This window comes from Eublepharis macularius, chromosome 12 (assembly GCF_028583425.1).
Source record: "Eublepharis macularius isolate TG4126 chromosome 12, MPM_Emac_v1.0, whole genome shotgun sequence".
NCBI lineage: Eukaryota > Metazoa > Chordata > Lepidosauria > Squamata > Eublepharidae > Eublepharis > Eublepharis macularius.
In genome coordinates this window covers 3,623,169-3,645,288 of record NC_072801.1, presented here as the reverse complement: position 1 = coordinate 3,645,288, position 22,120 = coordinate 3,623,169, and the positions used below count along the sequence as shown (strand labels likewise).

The following is a 22,120-nucleotide window of genomic DNA, read 5'->3' as shown; positions in this document are numbered from 1 at the left end:
TCAATCTGCAGTCACTCCACTGGCCATCTATCAGTTACCAGTCTCAATTCAAAGTATTAGTTATCACCAGGGCTTTTTTTCAGCAGGAACGCGGTGGAACAGAGTTCCGGAACCTCTTGAAAATGGTCACTTGGCCGGTGGCCCCGCCCCCTGATCTCCAGACAGAGGGGAGTTGAGATTGCCCTCCACCTCACAGAGTGATTGTTGTGGGGATAATAATAGCACGCTTTGTAAACCACTCTGAGTGAGCGTTAAGTTCTCCTGAAGGGCCATATATAAATTGAATATTATTATTGTTATTAAGTATGTGATGTTTCCATTTAATAGTGCTCATGTTTTGATAACTGATGGGCTAGTAAAGCCAAACCTTAACGTTGATTCTATAGAACATTCCCCCCCCTTTGTTTTAAAAAAGAACAGGGTTTGCTTATTTCTCTTCCCAGAAATCGCTGCTACAGTCTAATCTCTAATGGTATTTCTTAACATGGCTAAATAATATCTGTCTCTTGTCTTTCTTCCAGGTTGCTCAGGGTGGCATATGTAGTTCCCTCCATTTTATGTTTTCAATTTTGATTTAATAAAGGTTTCAGATAATCCTCCCTCCCCCTTCCCTCTTTTTTTTTTTTTTTTACAGAAGATCATTAAGGAGTCTGGACAATGGGATTTTTTTGAGGAGTTAGTTTTTTTTTTAATTGGTGTGAGCAGAGTAAATGGCTCTTGAGTTGGTTGTGAACCTGCTCCGGGGCAAAGGTTGATTGTATCTCCTTGTCTTACTTGAGAGGTTCATCAGGGACATTTAGGGAGGGGGGCCTTGATTGGAATAGATTTATGGCAGGATAGGCATAGGTGGAGCAGGGCCTGGATCCAGACTTCTGATCTATGTTTAGCTAGCTGTTGACCTGAAATGGAAGCGCTTTCCATGCGTGGACATACAAAGCCAAGTGCAAGGAAGCGTTTGGGCAATTATGGCCCTCTGCCAGGACTTGACCACAAAACGCCTTGACCAAGGGGGGGGGATGTTCATTCTGTGTGCCAGCCCCAAGCTTTGTTCAGATGAGTGGGGAGAACACTCCAGAGTGACCATCCTGGGTTGCAGGACTTTTCCTGAGTGTAAGTAGTTGAGATCAGGTCACATGACCCCTTTGACCTGGAAGCAAAGAAGTGTCTGGGTCATGCTGGCCTTTGAACACAAGCAGTATCTGCATGGAGGTGTTCTGCATCACAGACCCTCTTTGGCCTCATCTGGCCACGCTCAGTTTTGCCTCGCTTCTTGGGTTTTGTCTCCCTTAATTTACAAGGATTTTCTTCAGGGATTTTGGGTCTTGCAGTCATTTTCCAGACAGGGGCCTGCTCGTTTAAAGCCTCAATCCAAAGCAACTGGAATATGAAAACCTGGTCTGCAGACACATTTTGGTTGTGTCTCCATTCAGAATTCCTTCTTTCTAACAAGGAACAAGTGTGCCATTAGTGCCACAACTGGTTTGCACTGCTGAGGTCCTTTCAAACCACAGGAACAGCCATTCCTCCAGCGCCTTTGGGGCTGCACACGTGGCCAGCACAGTCTCAGGAAAGGTGTGGGGTGCTGCCACTCAAGATCCTCCTTAAGCTCTGTGCAGTCAGATGTTCTGCTCTCCTTTCTGCTTGCTTGCTTTCTCTGTATATGCCCGTGGGCTCGATCTCATGGCCTGCATGCTCAGAGGGTTCACGGGGAAAGAAAAAAAAGTGTCCAGCTTAGATCTGGCCTTGTCAAAAGGCAAGCTGGCTGTGCCACGTTTCTCACTTCTTCTTTCTCTATGTTCTGTTTCTGGAAAACTTAATATTTTCAGAATTCTGCTACTTCAGACGTTTTTGGAGCACTCAAAATATTCCAGGGCTGACTCCTCAGAGCTTTCGTACGTTGTGTGCACATTTGAGTAGGTACTGCAAAGCAATGTCAGCTGTTGTGGTCATTTGCACATCTCTGCAGGGATAAAAGTGACTGTTGTTATTCACCCCAGTATATAAATGTGGGGGCAAGGCCAGAACAGCTACAAGGATTCATATCGGGGGTTGGAGGGGGGGGGGATGAGACATTCGTTGAATGAAGGCTGGCTCAGGTGCCTCTTGCAACAGTGAAGAAATGTGTAATATCCGGTAGCTGTCATTGTGCTGCGTTGTACCAGTGCATCAGTTGTGGCCACGGCTTTTTTTCAGCTGGAATGCAGTGGAACGGAGTTCCGGCACCTCTTGAAAATGGTCACATGGCCAGTGGCCATTTTCACCAAGGGCAATTTAAACTTTAAAGAACTCCCCCCTTCTTCCAGCTGACCCAAAGTGATGTCATTGTGCAGTCCTCAGTTCCACCACCTTTTTCCCCAGAAAAAAAGCCCTGGTTGTGACCCTTGTCTCACCTGCAGTTGCCTATGTGAAATGCCTTGCTTAGGTGAAATGTTGGAGTCAGAGGTGTTCTGAGCATATTATGGGTTGCTGGTGTTGGCCAGCTCTGGGAAGTATGGAACCCGCTGTGCTGGTTTAACCCCCTGCATATCTGAAATATAAAAGTCTTTTAGCTTTAACGATGCATAGAAAAATTTGATTTCTCAGCTAGCTGTGCACGGGATAACACTATGCCACGAATGCACACCAATCTGTGCACAAATGCTGCTACTCAGATCATTGGGGCATTGAAATAGCTTCTGGAGGCCATAATCTGAATGGCTGGGCCTTTCCTGAATCCCGAGGTTCCCCTTCCTCCCTCTTCTCTCCTGAGCCAGATAATCTGAGTATAGAAGTAAAGAAGAGAGGGAACGCAGGGCATGGTGCATCTGCCTGTTGACTAATTCGGCAATGAGTTAATTAAGTGGATTAGATTAACGGAGGTAGCAGGATAGTTATCTTGAAATCCAGGCCCACCCTTGTGAAATAACACAGAGCTATTTCAGGGGTTCTGTCTGCCTTGAAGACCCTGCCAATTTCTGTGAAAAGTTGTCTTTTTTAAAAACAAAACTGGATTTAGTAGCCTGAGAGTGGGATTTGGATGAATGTAAGAAGAGCCCTGGTCACATTGACGGTCCATCTACTCCAGTATCTTGGTTCCCAGAGTGGCCAGCCATATGCCCAGGAAGTGCCTCAGACGGAGGTGAGAGCCGCCTCCTGCTTTGGTATCCTGCTGCCTCCAAATATGAGCATCCCAATCCAGACGTTGTGGCTCATAGCTGTTGATGAAATCTGCCTTCTATGAACTTGCCCAAGCTAGGGAATTTCCCAGCATCCTGTGACAGAGTTCCATGAGGAAGTGATCAGCACCTGCCACCAGTTGAAGGGACGTGCTCATTTGGGGGTTGCAGCCCTCTGGCTGCTACCCAGTTTGGCGACTCGTGATACTTTACCTAGTGCACAGTGTAAAATTAATCTCCATCTTCAGCAGAAAAGCCCCCTTTAAAAAAGGCCTGGGTACTGGGACTAGTGCTGGACACAATTCCAAATCATTGCTAGTTTTTAGAGCGAGAGCAGTTGTTTCTTGTCCCTGTCCTATTCCTGGTCGGTAGGCCTTGGCGCAACTTGAAAATCTGTTTTGCACCCATCAACATATAATCGAATTATGCCTGTTGTCTCTCGTTGTTGAAGCATTATAAATTGTGTGCTGGTGCTTCCAGCACATGCTCTGAAATATCATGTCCCCCCAGCTTTTAAAGATTTTGGTTGGCCCTAATAAAAAGCATTAACTGCATTGGACAGATTCCAGACCGTGCAGGATATAGATCTTTTAAAATAAAAGTTGCTACTTCAGGATTTTTTCTAACAAGCTAACATGGCTATCTACACTTGTTGAATTCCTACCTCCTTTTATCCACAAGTTGTTAAAACTCTGTGTTGGGGTGATTCTACCTAACTATTGGGCAAAAAACAAATGATGTTATCTGAAATGTATTTCCTTTCAGTAGTGCCCATGGGCCAAAACTAGAGCAGTTTCTAGTCTTTAAGAGACTTTTTTTTGTGTGCTAACATTCTTAAAGCTGTTAAGTGTTCGGTCAGTTTTATTTTACCCACCTTACTCGTGTCTCTTCACACACACAAGAACAGTTCAATTTGAACTAGATTTCTGCTTCTTTAGAAGGAAATTACTGTACAAATTGGTTAGATTTACAGGGAAGTTGTAGGACATGTATAAGCACTTGCTTCCAAAGCCATAATTATGTATGCCTTTTTGTATAAGTGATATTTATAGTTTGTGCAAACTAACTAGAGGTTAATGCCCCCATTAGGCAGTTAAGCACCCACGACATACAGTGTCTTCCTTTATTTAATCTTGCCCTTCCAAAATTCCATCTGTTGTTGTTTCCCTGGGTAGGGTTTTTACTAACAAAGGAATTTACAGTGTTAGTGGAATGCCCTTAGCTCTGACTGCAAGTGTTAATACCGCACTGCAATAGTGGTAGAAACACAGCAAATTGCAGGGGGCATGGCTGAGCCCTTTGAGGGTGTCACAAGTCCAGAAGGCAGGAGTCTGTCTTTTCAGAAAATAAAGGCTCGTAATAATAATAAAGGTATAAAGGCTCGTTGGTAGAAGCTCCTCGTCAAGTCAAGCCAATGTGGTCTTTTTAGGCAAGCACCTACAGTGACATTAGTTTTCTAGGGGCCTCAGTTTTTCCCACCTGTTGGTCTGTTGCAAAGAATGTGATCTGCCTCTGTGCAATTGACAGTGTTCTTTCTCTTGGCCCTCCAAGCCAGGGAATCTTTTATAAACTGTGTGTGAATGTGTGCCACAAATGACCAATACAAGCATGTGGAGGCAAACATGGCATACTTCTCCCCCCCCCCCCCCATGATCTGTTCAGGATTAAGACACCCCCAGTATTACTGTCTGCTCTTGCCCAGTGGTAGAAGGCACCAGATAACGGGCCAAGTAAGCTGATATTTGCAGGACCTGGCTACTTAAGATCGTTTTAGGGTTTGGTTTATATAGATTGAATTCCAGTGGTATAAGTGATGTAAGTAAACATCACTCACTTCAGCCTGTGGCTGAGAGCATATACTAAGAAATCGCTGCTGCTACGAATATCTTTATGTGGCAAAATATGCACTTTCCTTTTAAGATTAGGGCTGTCGACGTGTTTAGTCACATGGATGCTGTTAACTGGTCAGAAGGCTGCAGTGAATTTTCTTCTAGGTTATGTGTTAATGAATTTGATTTACTGTGATTTTAACTAGGACTTATAAAGTATGACACAGCTTAAGTGATCTATGAATAAAGTTGAAAAAAGCTCAGAAACCAGTAAGAGGTGGAAAAGTTATTGGACTCAAGCATGCTTCTTTGTGCCTCCTGCTCTCTTGAGATCTGATGCAGTTTTCAGAAAGGTCGCGTGAGGCAGTGCTATTCAGAAGAACCCAGGTTTGCAGGCTTAATGCATACGGAAAGCCTCTCCGTGGCAATGGTTGTAGCTTCCCCCTTTCTTTGACACATTCGCCTTTCACTTGTGGGAGTGTTTCTGGCATGGCAGAGCCTTTTAGCTTGTCAACCTTCCCCCCCCCCACACACACACCTGCATTCTGAATTGCCATAGTCCCAAGAGCTCTGTGCCATGTATTCTTCCCACCTGTCTGAATTGGCTCTTGATGATAAAATCACTGTCATTCTCACATTGGAAGGCTCCAGGAAGCTCTTAAATTCTTAGTCAAAATCCTACAGGCCATGCAGGAAGGAATCCTTTTCAGGCCATGTGTTTGTCCCTCTCCATTGCTGCTTAACATTTAGCTGACACCGGCAGGATTTGGGATGCTGCAGTGCCAATATTTAACATTTATGTGTGTGAGATGTAGCATATATCCCTGTTAAGATAACAGTGCCATGAAGCATGAGAGGTTGACATTCATGAAGTCCTGCTGGTTTTGTAAGTGCTTGTCCTGTGGGTTCTTCATGCTCCTCCAGTTTTACATGCAGTCACACCCTATGAATTCAAGAGACTCCTTTACAGGAGACTTGAGAGAGAGTTGGGAAAGGCATGACAGAGTGCAGAGCAAGAGAATTTGGGTTAACATGCCTTTTCCTCCTGTATGGAAACTGCTGTTTTAGGACCTGGGTCTACGCTCAGTCCAGCAGCACTTTAAAAATAGGAAAGCGCAGTGCACATCAATAACACCAGTTGCCATTTGAAGATCAAAATAGTGGGCTGTGATGCTTTGAGACATGAAATTACTACGGCACTCCCTCTTTTGAAGTTTCCCCCTTTGCTTCCTCCCCAGTGCATGGGGTCCAGGCATTCAAACAGAATCTCATTAGGAATCCGTGCAATAATTGATTAATTAGTGCAGTTAACCAGCTAAAAAGGTATGATTGTAATCTAAAGACAGGCAGATGAATTGGAGCCAGAGCTCTGTAGGGTTCTTTCTGGTTTGTTTGCTCCCTGCTTCTGTGGGTTTTGTCCTTTCTCCCTCCCTGCTGGTCTAGGTGTTCTTGGGATATCAGGCCTCTGGTGCAAAACAGGCACAGAGGGAGAGAAGGTAGCAAGTGGGAGCTAGCAGGTAAGTGAAAATAATCCGGCAGAATAATTTTTCTGTCTCCTGGAACTCTCCATGTGGCAAAAAAGATTGTCCCCCATGTTCTTGGGGAGGGGGGGCAGGCATATAAGCTGCAGGTATGTGGAGCCTGGTACTGTTGACAACTACGTGTTACAGATTTAAAGTGGCTTAGAAATCATTCTCCTGATCTAGGGAGTCCTGGGAAATGTAGCTGGTGTGTGTAGTGATAGTTCCCATCTAATTCTCAGTTCTCCAGTAAAGTACAATCTTAGGGAAAATTCATGAGAGTTATACTGGTGCCAGCATATTAAAGTTTGTATGGTAGGCAAGCCATGCAAGTCTGTCCAGTCTTACTGTAGTTGAGCACTTCATGCAGCAACCCTCCTGCAGCCTTGGGCAGGGACTAGAGCTGGGATGAAGGCTTCTTTAGGGGACCTGAACTTTGGACATTTAAACCTCTGTCCAATGGGGACTGGGCACCTGCTGCATGCCCCAGTTAGTGGCTCCGGCTAGTCTGAATGGCTCGCACTGGCCGCCTTGCCTTCCTGCCTTTGCCCTTGGCTTACCCAGCAGATGGGCTGGGTTGATTTACCTTTTGCCAGAATCTTGCTAGTAACACGGCTGTGCTGGCAGGATGCGGAACTGGTCAGAGCAGCTGTGCTCCTCCTCTTGGGTGAGGTTCAGAGTGATACATGTAGGTGTGATGGCCACGATGTAGGTCATGAGCTTTCCCCCCTCCTCCTATGTGTAATATTTTGATGGTGCTAATTTATTTTGCCTTTTGGTAAGGCAGTGGGCACCTTTATATGGTATGAGGTTCAAATTGGCTGTTTAACAAGCAGTGTGGCTCTTTCTGCTTTCTCCATCCCTCCTCCTTCGGGAGATTCCTTTAGCTGTTGGTCCTTCCCTTTATCAGCCCCAAGCTCCACTCCCTGTCCCCCCCCCGAGAACACAAGCTGACTCTCACTAGCGTCGCAGTCACCTTCTGCTCGATGCAGTGTAGTATTTCCCACTCCAACAAGGATCGCACACATGTTTGCTGCCTTTCCCAGCTTCTGAAGAAGTGAGCATGACCTAGGTTAGTGATTGAGGAAAGGAAGAGCTAGCAGATAGAGATTTCCTGCTTGGTGAATGACGGGGGACTGCCAGGGTGTAGTTGTGAAGAAGTGAGCATGACTGGTCACGAAAGCGCGTACCCTACCACAAATTTAGTGTTAGTGTTATCGGTGCTATCGATTCTTGCTCTTTTCTACTACTTTCCCAGCTCCTGTAAGGCAGCTTTCAGCGCTTGAGTAGTTCACACTGCTCACTGAAATATAGACTAAAGGGTGAAATTCTCGTTTTGCGTAAGTTAAACAGTTAACATTTAGTAAACATTTGGCCTCTGATTTGTGTATAAGCTGTCATTATTCCTGGTCTTAACATTTCCTTTGGGTTTTCTGTCTGCTTCTTTGTTCTCATGTTTTGTGCTGGGAGGACTGTTGAATTTGATCAAGGTTCTGCGTCCTTTCAGATCTTTTTATGATTTTCAGTCCACATGCCAAGCATCCTGGCCCTTATTCCTAGGCAAGACCTCAGTCGTCGTTGCCAAGCCGAGCACACGGTGTTCCAGGCCAGTACTTGGACTTGGAGGCTTTTGATGTGCAGAGCCGCCCGGGGGTGAGGAGAGTCCTCGCTCCGTGTAGCATGGCTGCAGTTTCTCTTCTGAACTGGTGGGCATGTTTTCCCCCAATCCTCAGAATTGTCTACGCCATTTCTCTTAGAAAATACATGGGGTGGGGGGGGGGGGCGGCTAGCCTTTTTGAACTGATGGGCATCTTTGGAATTTTGAGAGGGGTTGGTGAGCGACAGCCACCCCGAAATGGCCGCCACAGAAGGTGGAGCCAAATGCAGTATCACCTCCTCACTGTGCAAAAGAATCACAGAAAAGTAGAGAGAAGAAATGGAGGAAGTAGGAAAAGAAAAGGGAGAGTAAAAAAGGAAATCCTGAAGGGGGAGCCGAACCACACGCTGGCGAAGGAAAGTGCAGTGTTTACCAGTCCTGGTTGTGTTGCGGCTGCTATTGCAGTGGGAAACCCTTTCATTTGAATGAGGGCAGCCGTACAGCAGCCCCTTGCCCACCTTCTGAAAAGCTTGCTGTTCACCATGTTGAAGACCCAGGTTATAAACAGTACTGTGTTTTTATTCTGCACTTTGGTTTACGATCCTTAACCAACTGTAAACTGAAGAAATACTGGGAGATTTTTAAAATTCTGCTTCCACAATCGCTTGAGCTGCTGGGTGCAGTCATGGCCTGTACTTCCGGCACTGACCCCACTGTTTACAAACCCCCCCCCCCCATTCTCATGTTATATATGCCTGCCAGCTGAGGATATACACTGTACATCGGATGCACTGGGCTGCAGCCTACTTAGGCCACAATAAGTGCTACAGAACTGACCGTTTTGTTTGGAACTACATGAACTTTTAGATGGCAGAAGTACATCCCATCCTCCCTCAACTCTTCAGTGTATTTGCTTATGTGGACTTCTCACACTCTAGTGGAATGCTAGAATCCAATTTTAGAGTTAATTCTCTCTCCCGCCTCTGATCCTATACTGGTGTTTGCTAATTTAAGAATTTCAATCTCTGTTGCCTGTTCATTGGGGAAAATATCCTCTGTTACTCTGACTATAGAAGGGTGATTTTCTAGGAGAACTGTTCCCCACTTCAGATGAACTTGGAGACATTGTGAAAATCCTGTGATTTTATCCCTCATATATGACAAAATCTCTTTTAGGTATCCTACTTTGAGACACTAGAAACCAGAATAATTAAAGTGGGTTCATGCCATCATAAATCTGTTAGTCTTTGAGGCACTGCAAGACTTCTGTTTGTTTTTCTGGAAAGTTGTCTCTTTGGTAGTGTTTCTTTAGGCCCTTTCCTGGGCTAGACTCTCATTCAAATTTCATGCATTTTTGAGAGCTTTGCAGGCGACATCTGAGCTCAGCTGCAAGCCCCCACAGCATGTATTCTTTCCCTTTTGGGATGTCCTTGTAATTTCCTTGTTGTTGCAAATTATTATTGCCATTTTGTACGGGCAGAATTTTAAAAAACTGTTATCCTTTGCTTTGGAAAGTAAAGCTAGCTTTCTCTCTTGCTCAGTTTTTAATATCTCAGTTTGAAAACGGTGTTCAGTGCTGAAGCTCTGACAGAGCATGAGATGGTAACTGAGAACTTTTTCTCCTACATGCCCTGTTGCTTTGACTGTGTATTTTTTTACTTGTAAATTTCGTGCTGTCCTCCTGGGGCCCCCAGAGATGCATTTGCTCAGCTGCAGATAAGAACTTGGCCACTCGGGAAGTCCAGCAACTGCCGCGGAACATGCAGCCCTGGCATTCCGAGGGCAGACACGGCGCTGAGACTTTTCACTTGCTGCTGTTCAAAAATGTAACTTAGTACGGCAACGTGCCCGGTTTTTGTTCCCCTATGCCTGTCCTCCTCTCCCAGGAATCTCTGGCTTAATAAATATAGGTACAGTAAGACTTTCAATGCCACTGTGTTTTGTTGTTGTTGTTTAAACTCCCATTGGGTCCCAGGGTCCGTTTCCAGATTTTCTGTTCACTTATGCTGGCATGTCTGTATTTTGCCATAGTTGTGTTCTCCCCTTCCACAAATGTACATGGATTGTATGTGTGTTCAGTGTTACTTATGAACAGGGTCAAAATATAGCTTTTATTAGTGCACTAGTAATCCTTAATCCTGTGATCAGTTAGGGTTAGAGGAAGACACTAGCTCTCCCCCCTCCCCACAAGCTTGGAACAGGATGGTAAAAAACCTTCCCCCTTTCCGTTTTCCCAACTGGCAAAAACTAAAAATATGCCTAGTGTGGCTTCATCTCTAATGTTGGATAGACTTGTAATTACTGTATGAATAAACTTAAAGCTCTTAAAGTGCAGAATAATTCCAGTAAAAGGCCACTGAAATCAATGAGCTTAAATGAGAGCATGACTTGAGTCCAGTAGCTCAGCAGTAGTCCAGCAAGATTTCCAGAGTATAAGTTTTTGAAAGTCAAAGCTTAAATGGGTGTAATGCCGCACAATGTAGTAAAGAGTCCTGCATTGCCTTTAAGACTAACCACATTTATTGTAGCATAAGCTTTCAAGAACCGCAGCTCTCTATGTCAGTCTTGAACTTGGTTAGTCTTAAAGGGTGCTACAAGACTCTTTACTATTTTGCAACTACAGACTAACACAGCTAACTCCTCTGGGTGAGTTACAACAGTGTTGCACTGTTACGTTTTTAAATTTTGTAAATATCTATTTAAAAGTCAATGAAATTCACCTTTAGAAAATTTTATGAAATTTAAAAGAAATAGTGCTAGCTGTGTTGATTTTAATGCTTTATAGGTTCTTAAAGTGGTAAATTGAGATTTGCATATATTTCATTTTTCTTCAGATTCTCTTTCCTCTTGCACCACTCTGAAACAAACAAACAAATATATTTACTCCCCATGCTTGCCGGATTTCATCATTCAACCCATACCTGTTTTGCTTGGACCAACAGCACAGGTTCAAGTTGTTTCTTAGAATAGAGCTGGTATATGATCATGTGTAATTATCGGATTTAAACTCTAAAGAAAAGGAATCGTTAAGTAACCACTGTGGCATATCATTTAGTTTTTTTTAAAGGCCAGGACAAGAGAACCTTAATTAAATTCATCTAAGTAATATAAAGTTAAGTTGTTTAACAAGTGTTAGGTCTTTCTTTGCTTGGGCCAGTTCTGAAAATCGACCTAGCCATTCTGCCTTGTCATCCAGTTTTCTGAAGCTGGAACCAACCCTACTGCTATGGCCATAGAATTTTTATTTTAAATTTATTATCCCCCCTTTCTCATTGAGACTCAAGGTTAATTCCCAAATTTGAAACCGTGTAAGCCATATAAGAAGACTGGATTACAAAAACAGGCAACAAGGCAGTAGCATAGAGCAGGTTGTGGAGCTGCCTTGGCACCTGCTTGTGTGAAACAGTGCTAGGGAGGCTGCATGTGAGGCTGGCTACCTCCTTAAGAACCTGCTGAGCTATTGGCTCCTTAAGCTGAAAAATCGGAGAGCAGGGCGCACATGCAGTTCTCATTGGTGCCCTGTGGCAGCTGCATTTGTTCTTCAAAACAATGTTTCTGGCTCCCTTGCCCTTGTAGCTTAATATTCAGTTGCTCTTAAGACCAGAAGTCCTCCAGAGTTCGTTCTTGGTAACTGTTCCTTGTTAGGGAAGCATGTCTTGAGGATTGTGGCCATTGCCTGGGTGGGTTAATCACTTCTCTTGCAACTCCCTAGGTGCTGTAGCTGCCCATCAAGCTGGTTGGACACAGTAGATAGATGTTAGGCTACTCTTTTGCCTCTGCATTTATGAATGGGTAGAAACAGCCTCCATCGGCAGACATTTTTAAATCATCATGAGCCTACTGGACCTTTGTGTCTTCAACTCAGGTGAGATCCTACTGTCTCAAGCGTTGCAGGGCTGTTTTTTATGCTTAGCCAGGTAACACAGCTGCTCCTTGTGTTCCTGGGTAAATTTGGCTGCACAAGAAGCACATTAAAACCATGGCTTTTATTAGGGTGGTGGTGGTGGTAGTAGTAGTAGTAGTAGTAGTAGGTTTAATTGTATATGGCCATCACAATACAGAGTTAAGAACAGTAAAAATAGAAATTTATCATACAAGCAAAAAATGCAGTTATTAAAATAACAAAAATAAAATACAATTAAAATGGAACCTTGTATGGATTTGCCAGGCAGGATTCTGGTAGAAGAGTGTATTTGCGGGTGAAATTTTTGTTCTTTTGGTTTTAAGTGATTTGCTGAACTTCTCCTGGGTGGTGTCTGTGGAGAACTGCTGGAAAAAATGTTGTTGAATAGCGAGATATAAACAATACACATGGTTTTGACAGAACCACTGCGGAGCAAAGCTGCTCTTCTTAATACAGGTGGGCTTGTATGCATCATTTGATATCTACATGCTTCCAGAGGGTGTCCAAATGCCTTGGCTTTAGCTGTTCTCAGACCTCATTAGCTTGTGGGATCTGGGCAGTGGTGAGGAAACCATTTGGTGCTTTCCCCATTATAAGGAAGTTGCAGTGTAGCAAGGTACATCTTCAGACAGATTATATACGAGGGAAGAGGCCCGGCAGAAACCAGTTCGGTCCTTGGGTTAGGAGGGGTAGGTTGCTAGCCTGTGGGGTGCTTCATGGTCACCATCCAGGTTGAAGGGGCAAGGGTTCTCCCAGACCTACACTCGTCAAGGAGCCTTTGGCAGTTTTAGTTTCAGCCAGTCTGTTTCCCTTTGGATCTCACTGAGAAGCCCCTACAGGAAGCATTAAGTGATGTGGAACCCTGCTGGAGTCCAAGTCTGCACTTCAGCGAGATCTTCATTTCTCAGAAGGACCACCATTAGTTGTGTTGTAGAGATGTGAAGGCCTAGGAAAAATGGTTCCCCCACCGAAGGGAGGGGGGTCCCCTCAGTTTTTCCAACAGAAAAATTGGAAATTCAGGGGGGCACTGAAAGAGAAAATTAATCAAAATAGTTTCTCTTTTAGAATTAGTGAAATGATTTTTAAGACAGTTCTACTTGCTTAAAAACATGTTGGAACCCAACAGCCTAATGATAATTCTTTTATATGCTTTAGATATGTACAGTATTTTGAAGGATTTATTTGTTGCTGAAGTGGGAATAATTAATACACTATAATATATAAATGATGGTGATAATACTTTGTTCACCACCTGAGCCCGGCAAACCATGTGACAGTGTGGTCAATTCAGTCACTTTGATGTTCTGTTCTAATCTGTGTCTCAGGCATACTATCAAAAGCGAGAGAGCTTCCTTTTTAGCTCGACACGAGAGAATTTAGGACTTGCACGTAACTGCAAAGATTCAGTTCTGATGCAGGTTTGAGATAAATGGCATCTCTTTTTATCCCCTCAATACTTAGCTTAATTTGAGTAGTGATTGCAAAGTTATGCAAGGGTGATCGCAATCTCTGCGATTCAGTAGGGGTGTGTGACCTTCGTTGAGTTATGAGTGTGCGGCTTTTATGTTTTCCACAGAGTAATTAGAGCAACTGTGGGTCACTCTTGCATCTGGCCCGGATTGCCCTGTGGATCAAAGCGTTCTCATCTTGCGCATCTGTCTCAGAACTGGTGTTGGGGTGCACTGTACAGCTGAATTATTCTGTTTTCTCCAGGTGTTGCACCTGGGCTTCCGAGGTGTCCTGAATGTTTCAAGGTGGTTGTAGTGATGGTTTTCTTTACCGGTTGTATGCAAAGAATGTTTCAAATTCCTTTTCGTAAAAAGGCAGGTAGCAAGGTAGTTATTATCTGCCTTCTGTGTATACACATGGGAGTCAAAATTAGTGTCTGTGAGCCAGTAACAGGTTGGATCTAAAATTAGGGTAGGAGCTCTCTGAGCCATTGGTGGAGGGGTGGGGCTGGGGAAGAAAGAACTTGGCTCTAAAGGAAGGCCGTTGTAACCCACTGGGAGGAGGGAGTGGAGAGGTCAAGTAATCCCCTTAATGAGTGGCTAATAATAAATGGTCTATTTCAAGTGGAACTGGGTAAGGGAAATGATTTTTTGTGCGTGAGATCATGGAGCTGCACCACCAAGGGTGGCGGTGCTTGGAACAGAAAAACCCACAGGCAGACTCTCCCCCCATACACGGAGTGCTGCAGGTGGATTTGAGTGCAAGGGCAGTAACGGTGATGGCCGATGCACCTCCCGGGGCGAACGTTTGCTTTATTTGCACAAGGTCCACCCAGATAAGCTTTGCCGTCAGCATCGTAGCCTGGTGGCGACTTGTGAAGCGGCTCTCTACTGAAGCTCTGTCCTGGGTGCTGAATACTCTTTGACAACTGCATGCCAAAGGTGCTCTGGAAACAGACCCCTTTCAAAGCGTCTGTTGTCTGATCATGTAGCAAGAAGGAAGGGGAGCACAGATACCCGATTAGTTGTGGTTTTAATGTCATGGGGCGGGTGTGTGTGTGTGTGTGTGTGTGTGTGTGTGTGTGTGTGTGTGTGTGTGTGTGTGTGTGTTGCACATGATTTCTTGCATGGATGTAAACATCTGTAGTATTCTGATGTCTAGGTGTGACTGTTTTAGGAACGGGAAGAGAGAAGAACCTGTAATAAGATCTTAATTTATGTTTATGAAATATATCTTATGTTCATTACTTTTAAAAGGGGGTAGCAGTAATCCGGTGGGCTGATTCATCTTTTACTGTATGCTAGGATAAGGAAATATAAGCAAATAGCAAGTATTTATCTTAACACCACCATTGTTGTAAGTAGCTGCATTTAACGCCATTTGCAGCTTACTCGTTCTCAGCTAATAAAACCCAGTTACTGATGTGTCCCCCCCCCTTTCTCTCCATCCTCTCAAGCTGGAGATGCCGATGATCCACCAAGAATCACCCCAAATCCAGTCATCAATGGGAATGTAGCAATGGCTGACGGTCACAATAATACTGAAGAAGACATGGAGGATGGTGAGTTACTGTTCTGTTTAATTATGGCTACACGGAGAGGAAGCGGGCTTGTTTTTCTGCACTGAGTGGTGTGTTTGTCCCTTGTGGAGAGGGGTGTCTTCTGTAGGGATTGGGGCCAATGCAGAAGCAGTAGCAGAAAATATGGTTGGCCTAAAAAAAATCCCACTATCACAGCGTATTTTAGTACACAGGCATTAATTCTTTGTTTAGCACACACAAGATGATGCTTTGTCTTCCCGTACATCTTGAAGGCCCATAGAAACCCTCTATTGCAGTTGTCAGTTGTATCACAATTTTAATTGACAGCTAGTACCTTGAGTGGCTGTTGAACCACAACGGGACTGGGCCATCTTGGATTCTGCTGGTCAGCAAGCATTTCCTGCAGGCTGTTACTAAAATGCTCCAAACTTAGGCTGATTTTTTGTTTCATGCATCTGCTTAAAGCAGTAGTCCTCAGTTCATGGGTCAGGATCCTCAGATCAGTTGTAAGCCCTGTAGAACTGTGCTTCCTTGCCGCCACTGCTTTTTGTAAGGCACTCGTGCTAGTGTGCGCGCATAGAGAGGAATCTGCGCCTCCTGCCTGTTTTTGCAGGCACGCTGAGAAGATGTGCCTTAAGTTAAAACAAGGTTACTCACTGGTCGGAGAGGATTCCTCCGTGGCTTTGGCCCTTGTCTTGTTCCTTGCTGCGGCTTCTTGGCTATGGTTTCCTGGCCCCGATTGCCCACGGTCGTGGTCTTGACATTAATGATGCCAGGACTCTGGCTGCCCCTCTCTCTGTCACGTGGTTCTGATGTCATGTGCCTGCAGCTCATGCTGGGATCTCATGCTCAGGGCTTCTCTGTCTGGAAAGGTTGAAGGCTACTGATCTGAGAGCATTTATTCTCTGCTTTTTAAAAGACGCTGGCACTCAGGCCACTTACTTGAAACAATTTAAAACGGGAAGAGGACTTGGGGGAGGCACACAGCCCAGTCTATCATAGCATCCCCTACCTTGACGGCGAGGCCTCCGTGGCTGCCATCTGTCCAGGGACTGAAACTGAACACTTTGTTTGACCAGCCTCCGAGATGGCCCGTGTCCATTCTTGATCTTGACTCTCACACTGCTGGCTTCATGTGTTCTTGTGTCATGTGCTGTGGCAGAGTAAAGTGCCTGTCCCAGTCATACTGTACAGATTCAGATATGAAGCTGTCCAAGTTATGGACAACCCTCCCCCAAAAAACTACTATTTTGGGTGATTCCTGCCCCCCAAAGAACATGATCCAACTTCGCTACATCATGAAAGATTTGATTTCTTTAGAAGTCCTAAACCTAGTACTGGGAATGGTGCTTGTGTTGGGACCCAGAGGGGACATCTGTACAGTACAACATTGCATTGTTAATTCCTGTGCTGTCTTTTGCCCAGAATTGAACGATCTTTGCTTTTGAAAAATTCTAGATGTTAACAGACGGATCCTGAACCTCTTTGCTTCTTCATGAGAGAGCCCAGTCTCTAGTTGCCTGCCTGCATCCTCTTTGCAGGTGGGCAGTACCAGAGAGCAAAGCTTGGGCTGAGGTTCTAAGCAAGTAGGTTGGGAAGCATGGGAGAAAATCAATCCTGATGGCCCGGGATGGGGAAGGTGAGCCTCTCCCTGTGGCCAGCGCTGTGGGTGACTTGACCAGAAGGATCCTCAAGGCTGGCTGCTCTCACTTGGCTAGATGGCATCAGTTGATCTAGTCATAGGTTTTGACTCTTTTGCTCTCTTTGGGTTCCTTCTCCTTTCCCTGTTGGCATCTTGTGGCATTCTTCCCACTTTTTGAAAGGGACTCCTCTAGCAAACATTGCTGGTTACCTGCATTGGGCATTGCGACCCCTGACACCTTAATGAACGGTAATCTGGCCTGGGGAAATGGTTGCATGCTTCCTAATTGAAATCTGTTTGGGAGGTAGTGAAGGGCAAAATGCGCTGTAATCAGAAATGGAACATTTAAGTCTCTTTCCATTTGACTGCCTCCCCCCCCACACCTATTGCAAAATGCCACAGAGGTAAGCTGAATTAGTTGTTAAAATGTAGAGATGTGCCTTGATCTTTCAGTGGGTGCTTCTGTGAACTAACTGTTTGTGTAGTTGTGGGGGAGGAATAGCTTTATGTACAATGCCTTGAAACACACAACCTTTACATGAAAAAGGATAGCCGTGTTTATTTTATTGCTGGAGAATCCTGACTGGCATGCTTGGTGCTTCAAAAATGAAGTTGGGTGGAAACTCCTTCCCCCCAGTATCCTAATAGCCTGTTGTGAGAAGACCTAATATTGCATAGTTTCATCATGTCACTGTGCAAGTCCCATATCTGCACTCTCAGCTGGCCTTGGAGGCTGGAGATCTAGTAAAAGTGGTTGTACAGGATCGCGAGCCCCCCCCCTCGGGGAGGGGGGCTTTCTTTGTGCAAGATAATTTCCAACATGGTTGTGACACTGTTAAAAATCTTGTGTGCATGCAATGTCTTGTAACCCAGAATATTGTGCTTTCCAATGGAAGAGCTTAATTGCTTTTTTGTGATTTGCTCAGTTTTGTTCTCCACCGTGATAATCCCTGATTCTGAGGCTACAACAGGTCTACACATTTTGTGCATAGTAATCTGTGTAGTTTTGATTTGTACTGATCTACTCTGTAGAATCTATGGGTTGCTGCAAGCTTGGTGTGTTTTGGGGTTACTGTTGCATCTGCAGAAGCTGAGGTAGGGCAGAAAAAGAGAAAGTGACTTTTTGAATGCAAGTCAGATTGTTCTTAATGAAACGATTTCTTATTCCTGTGTGCTGCCACATGTGACTCACGCAAAATCCTAGTATGTTTTGCAGTACAGAAGGAACTCCCCAGCAGTATCACCCCTTTGCAAAGATCTGTGCACCTGATACTATCTAGTACCTCGCGCAGTGGGCCCCAGGATCAGACTGTTACATCAGCAGCCTTCAGCCTTTCCAGATGTGGGGGCCAACTTCTATCCTGGGTAGCAGCATGGAACTCAGTTTCCAGCACATTACAGCAAGTGATGTGACATCAGAGCCACATGACTGAAAGAGGAAGGGGCCAGCCCCCGCTACTGAGGGGTCCTCTCCCCCACTGAGTGCCCTCACCTCACTGCCCTCCGCATGCTTGCAGAGAGTGGTGGGGGAGGAGCGTGTGGCACCCTTGCTTTTGCTTCCTGCCCGTGCACTCCAGCAGCCCATCCTTCCAAAAGGTAGTAAGTGGCAGCACTCCAGGGGCTCACAGTCCCAGTAAGTGGGATTCCATGACCAACTTGAGGGTCCCAGCCCGTGGTTTGAAGACCATTGCATTCAGTCCATATTTAAATGCTCTTGTGGTTCCTTCCAGACACAAGCTGGCGGTCAGAAGCAACGTTTCAGTTCACAGTTGAACGTTTCAACCGGCTGAGTGAATCAGTCCTAAGTCCACCCTGCTTTGTACGGAACCTGCCATGGAAGATTATGGTGATGCCACGACTTTACCCGGACAGGCCACACCAAAAAAGTGTAGGATTCTTTCTTCAATGCAATGCTGAGTCTGATTCCACGTAAGACCTTTCAAATCTTTAATAATATACATTCCTACAGTATACCCACCCTTGTTTCCCTGTAGCAGAAGTACAGGAGGAGCAATAGATTAGTATGAGAAAAGCCAGCCAGTCAGTTAAAAAGTGGGAAATGGGGAGCAGTGTATAAAACGAAACAGAGCCTTTTCACCAATCTCGTCTATTATGCCCTGATTATCACTAATGGCTCTGAGAGTGCAGAAGCAAAACTTTTAAATCCAGGGGTGGAAAAGATAGGAAAGCCACCTGCGTTCAGTAAATTTGCCACTCATAAGAACGTTCCCTGCGATTCAAGTGTGAAGTGTTACCTCTTCAATTTCTGCAGGTCGTGGTCTTGTCATGCTCAAGCAGTCCTCAAGATAATAAATTACAAGGACGATGAGAAATCTTTCAGCCGTCGCATCAGCCACTTGTTCTTTCATAAAGAAAACGATTGGGGCTTTTCCAACTTTATGTCATGGAGTGTAAGTAGAGCTGCGCGCTAGTGAGCAGATGAGGAAGATGCCCCATGCAAGCGTGTGCAGCTATCGGACTCTTATGTTGGGTAGTTCCAGCAACATCCCTGGTGACAAACAACACTCCCATCTCCCTTTCTGTGTACATAACTGCTGTATTTAATAGTAAATGGTAAAGTTGGTGCCAGTCGCTATATCTACAGGCTGCGGAAGGGCTGTGCAGGAGGACAAACTTGACTCCTTAAGTTGGGCAAAATGGCACTTCCCTGCCCAAACTGGTAGGCCAGGGCATGTTCCAAGAACCATGGAATAGAACAGCTGAGCAATGAAAGCGGGAGATGTGGAAATTGCCTTACTCAGTTTCTTTGCAGAGCCTATGAAATCATGGGGGGTTCCAAATATTTATCTCGTCCTACTTGCTGCTTGCAGGTCTCCAGCTTGTTCCTCCTTAGAGTGAACTTAATGGTCCCCTTTCTGTCAGTAGAATTTTGATACAAAGCCCTTGCCCCACAGACACTTATGTGTACTCGTGACTAGAGATGGACATGAACCGGAAAAACCCAAACCATGCGGTTCATGGTTTGTCAAATTTCATGAACCACGAACTTTCACGAACCTGCCCTTGGTTCACGAACTGGCTCGTTTGGTTTGTGAAAACGGCACATCCGGGTCAGAAAAATCATCACTTCCGGGTCAGCAGAAGGTCTGCAGGAAGTCTATCCCCTGTTGCCTAGGAAACTGATTGATTGGCTCCAGGCTGTCTGCGGTCACAAACCAAACGAACCCGCCTAAAGTTTGTGACAGTTCATCAGAAATGGGATCTGACGAACCACGGGTTGTGAACCATGAACCGGCCTGGTTCGTGCTTAATTTTGGTTCGTATTTTGGTTTGTGCCCATCTCTACAGTCAGGACTCCCGAGGTATGCAGGATAAATGTGAGATAGTGAAATAAAACAAAACCCTGAAAACATCCTGATCAGGACTGGGCCTTCTCATTGCCTCTCAAGGAGCATGGAGCATTGTAGGCAGTTGGAAGGCTTTTAATTTTTTTGATAAAAGAGAGGCCTACAGAACATTTGGCCTGCCTCAGCCCTTCATTGTTTAAGGAACTATGCATGAGGTTCTGCTCCTAACCACCCTTCTCGTCTCTTGGTAAAGCAGTTCCGGGGAGAATTTATGAGGCTCCTAGGAAAAGCAATCCCAACTAACAATGGGTACTCACAGACACGTCCTGCAAAGAGAACTGAGCCCAGAGAGGCTTAAAGCCTTCCAAAAAGGGGGAGTTAGGAAAATTGAGCAGTGAGGGGCCCCTCCCCCATACCCCTTCCAAATCTCCATGTATTGTTGGGGCAGGGGAGATACAAATCCCTCCCTCTCCATGTTTATAAGGACTCGGGTTCAAGGCAGGCTTGTTCGAATGTCCTGCTCACTTGCTCCAAACATCTACAGCCAGTGCTATTTGGACTAGTTTATGCCGACAGTCCTGACTGATGAGGCACAGGTCTTGGGGGAGCAGGAAGCTATTCATTCAGCCCCCACGAATGGAAGAAGCCTTGCAGTGTTTGGGGGAGCGCGTTTCCCAGTTGCTTCATCTCTGGGCCTCCCCCAGCCGTCACTTTGTATGGCATTCTTGTGGCGACGTGTATGAAGCTGACGAGAGCAGCTGCTGCTGTTGACATGATGCAGGACATTGCAGTCCTCTCCCCGCCGCCGCCTTTCCCTCCCTGGTTACATTTGCACAGCTGTCCGGCTCCGGATGCTGGCTCGGGACTCGTGCTGCAGTAGCGGGGTGGGCGTGGGGGAAAGTAGCATGCATTGATTGACAAAGGAAGATCGTCTGCAGACAGCACGAGACGTTCCAGTAGCGTTCGGTGTCAGTGCTAAACATTAGTGAACATTATAGATTTTAGTCTGGGTCCTATTTTTTTGTTTAAAGGAGCTTCCAAGATTGGCCTTAATTTCCAGATGGAGGTAGAGCCATAAAGTTTCGCTCTGCGTTTGTTTTTTTAATGTACTTGGTGTTGATTTTTTTTAACAGGAAGTTACGGATCCAGATAAAGGGTACATAGAAGATGACAAAGTCACTTTTGAAGTCTATGTTCAAGCTGATGCTCCACATGGTGTGGCGTGAGTATCTTTTTTAAAGCACGATATGATAATGTTCACTGAGCTCTCCAAGGAACTCCCTTTCTCTACAATTTAAAAAAAAAATTCTAGTTGAAATGCTGCTTTGTTTTGTTGTGAAAGTGTGTTAAAAAGTGTAACTGGCTGGGACCCTTGAAGCAGGTCAGAGTGAAGATGAAAAGTAGTTGAAGAGCTGATCAAATCTCAGTGTGTGCGTACATGCATAGAATCTTTAATTGGCCACATGTTTGCAAGCTCTCTCATCGTATGGTTCCTAACCAAATAACAGAACAGGAGAACCAGTGTGGTGGTGGTAGTTAGTGTTGGACTAGTAGGGACCAGTGAGGAAGTTTCAAAGCTCCCCTTTGCTGCGTGACCTTGGGCCAGTCGCTCTTTCTCAGCCAAACCTAATTCGCAGGGTTGTTGTGAAGATAAAAACGGGGGAGGAAAGAAGATGTAACCCCATTAAGGGTGTTGCGTGTTCCTGAGCGGAATGATTTGTTCATGTGAATATTGCCAGATTCCAGGTCTCTCCACCTACATCTCAGGGTTACTTTGTCCAGTTGAGAGAAGAGGACTGTTTCTTCCCTAGAAAGCAAACGAAAGAATTCTGTGGTCTCTTCCCCCCTGATTTCAGTCAAAAGGGTATTTGTGGGAGAATAGTGCGTGGAATGTGCTCCTGCACATTTGAACATGATTGGCTGGCAAGGAAATCTGAAGTCTGTTGCTGAAAGTGGTCCCAGTATAACTTATTCAGATAGTGTCATATTTTTTATGTGCAAATGTTTTAAACCCAACTTGTGACTTTTTCTAGGTGGGATTCCAAGAAGCATACAGGATACGTAGGGCTGAAGAATCAAGGAGCAACCTGTTATATGAACAGCTTACTACAGACATTATTTTTCACAAACCAGCTGCGAAAGGTAAGCTCAGAGCGTTGCGCCTTGTATGGTACAC

At 45.1% G+C, this 22,120-nt stretch overlaps 1 protein-coding gene across 1 annotated transcript in view; it reads left to right on the top strand.

Annotated features, from left to right (window-relative positions):
• The window catches only part of USP7 (ubiquitin specific peptidase 7), a 62,963-nt gene that overhangs the window by 10,101 nt on the left and 30,742 nt on the right, over positions 1-22,120 (top strand). The window contains exons 2-6 of the mRNA XM_054992459.1: positions 14,911-15,015; positions 18,367-18,565; positions 18,909-19,047; positions 21,078-21,166; positions 21,978-22,086. Coding sequence (XP_054848434.1) covers positions 14,911-15,015; positions 18,367-18,565; positions 18,909-19,047; positions 21,078-21,166; positions 21,978-22,086 — 641 coding nt within the window. The remainder of the gene's footprint in view (positions 1-14,910; positions 15,016-18,366; positions 18,566-18,908; positions 19,048-21,077; positions 21,167-21,977; positions 22,087-22,120) is intronic.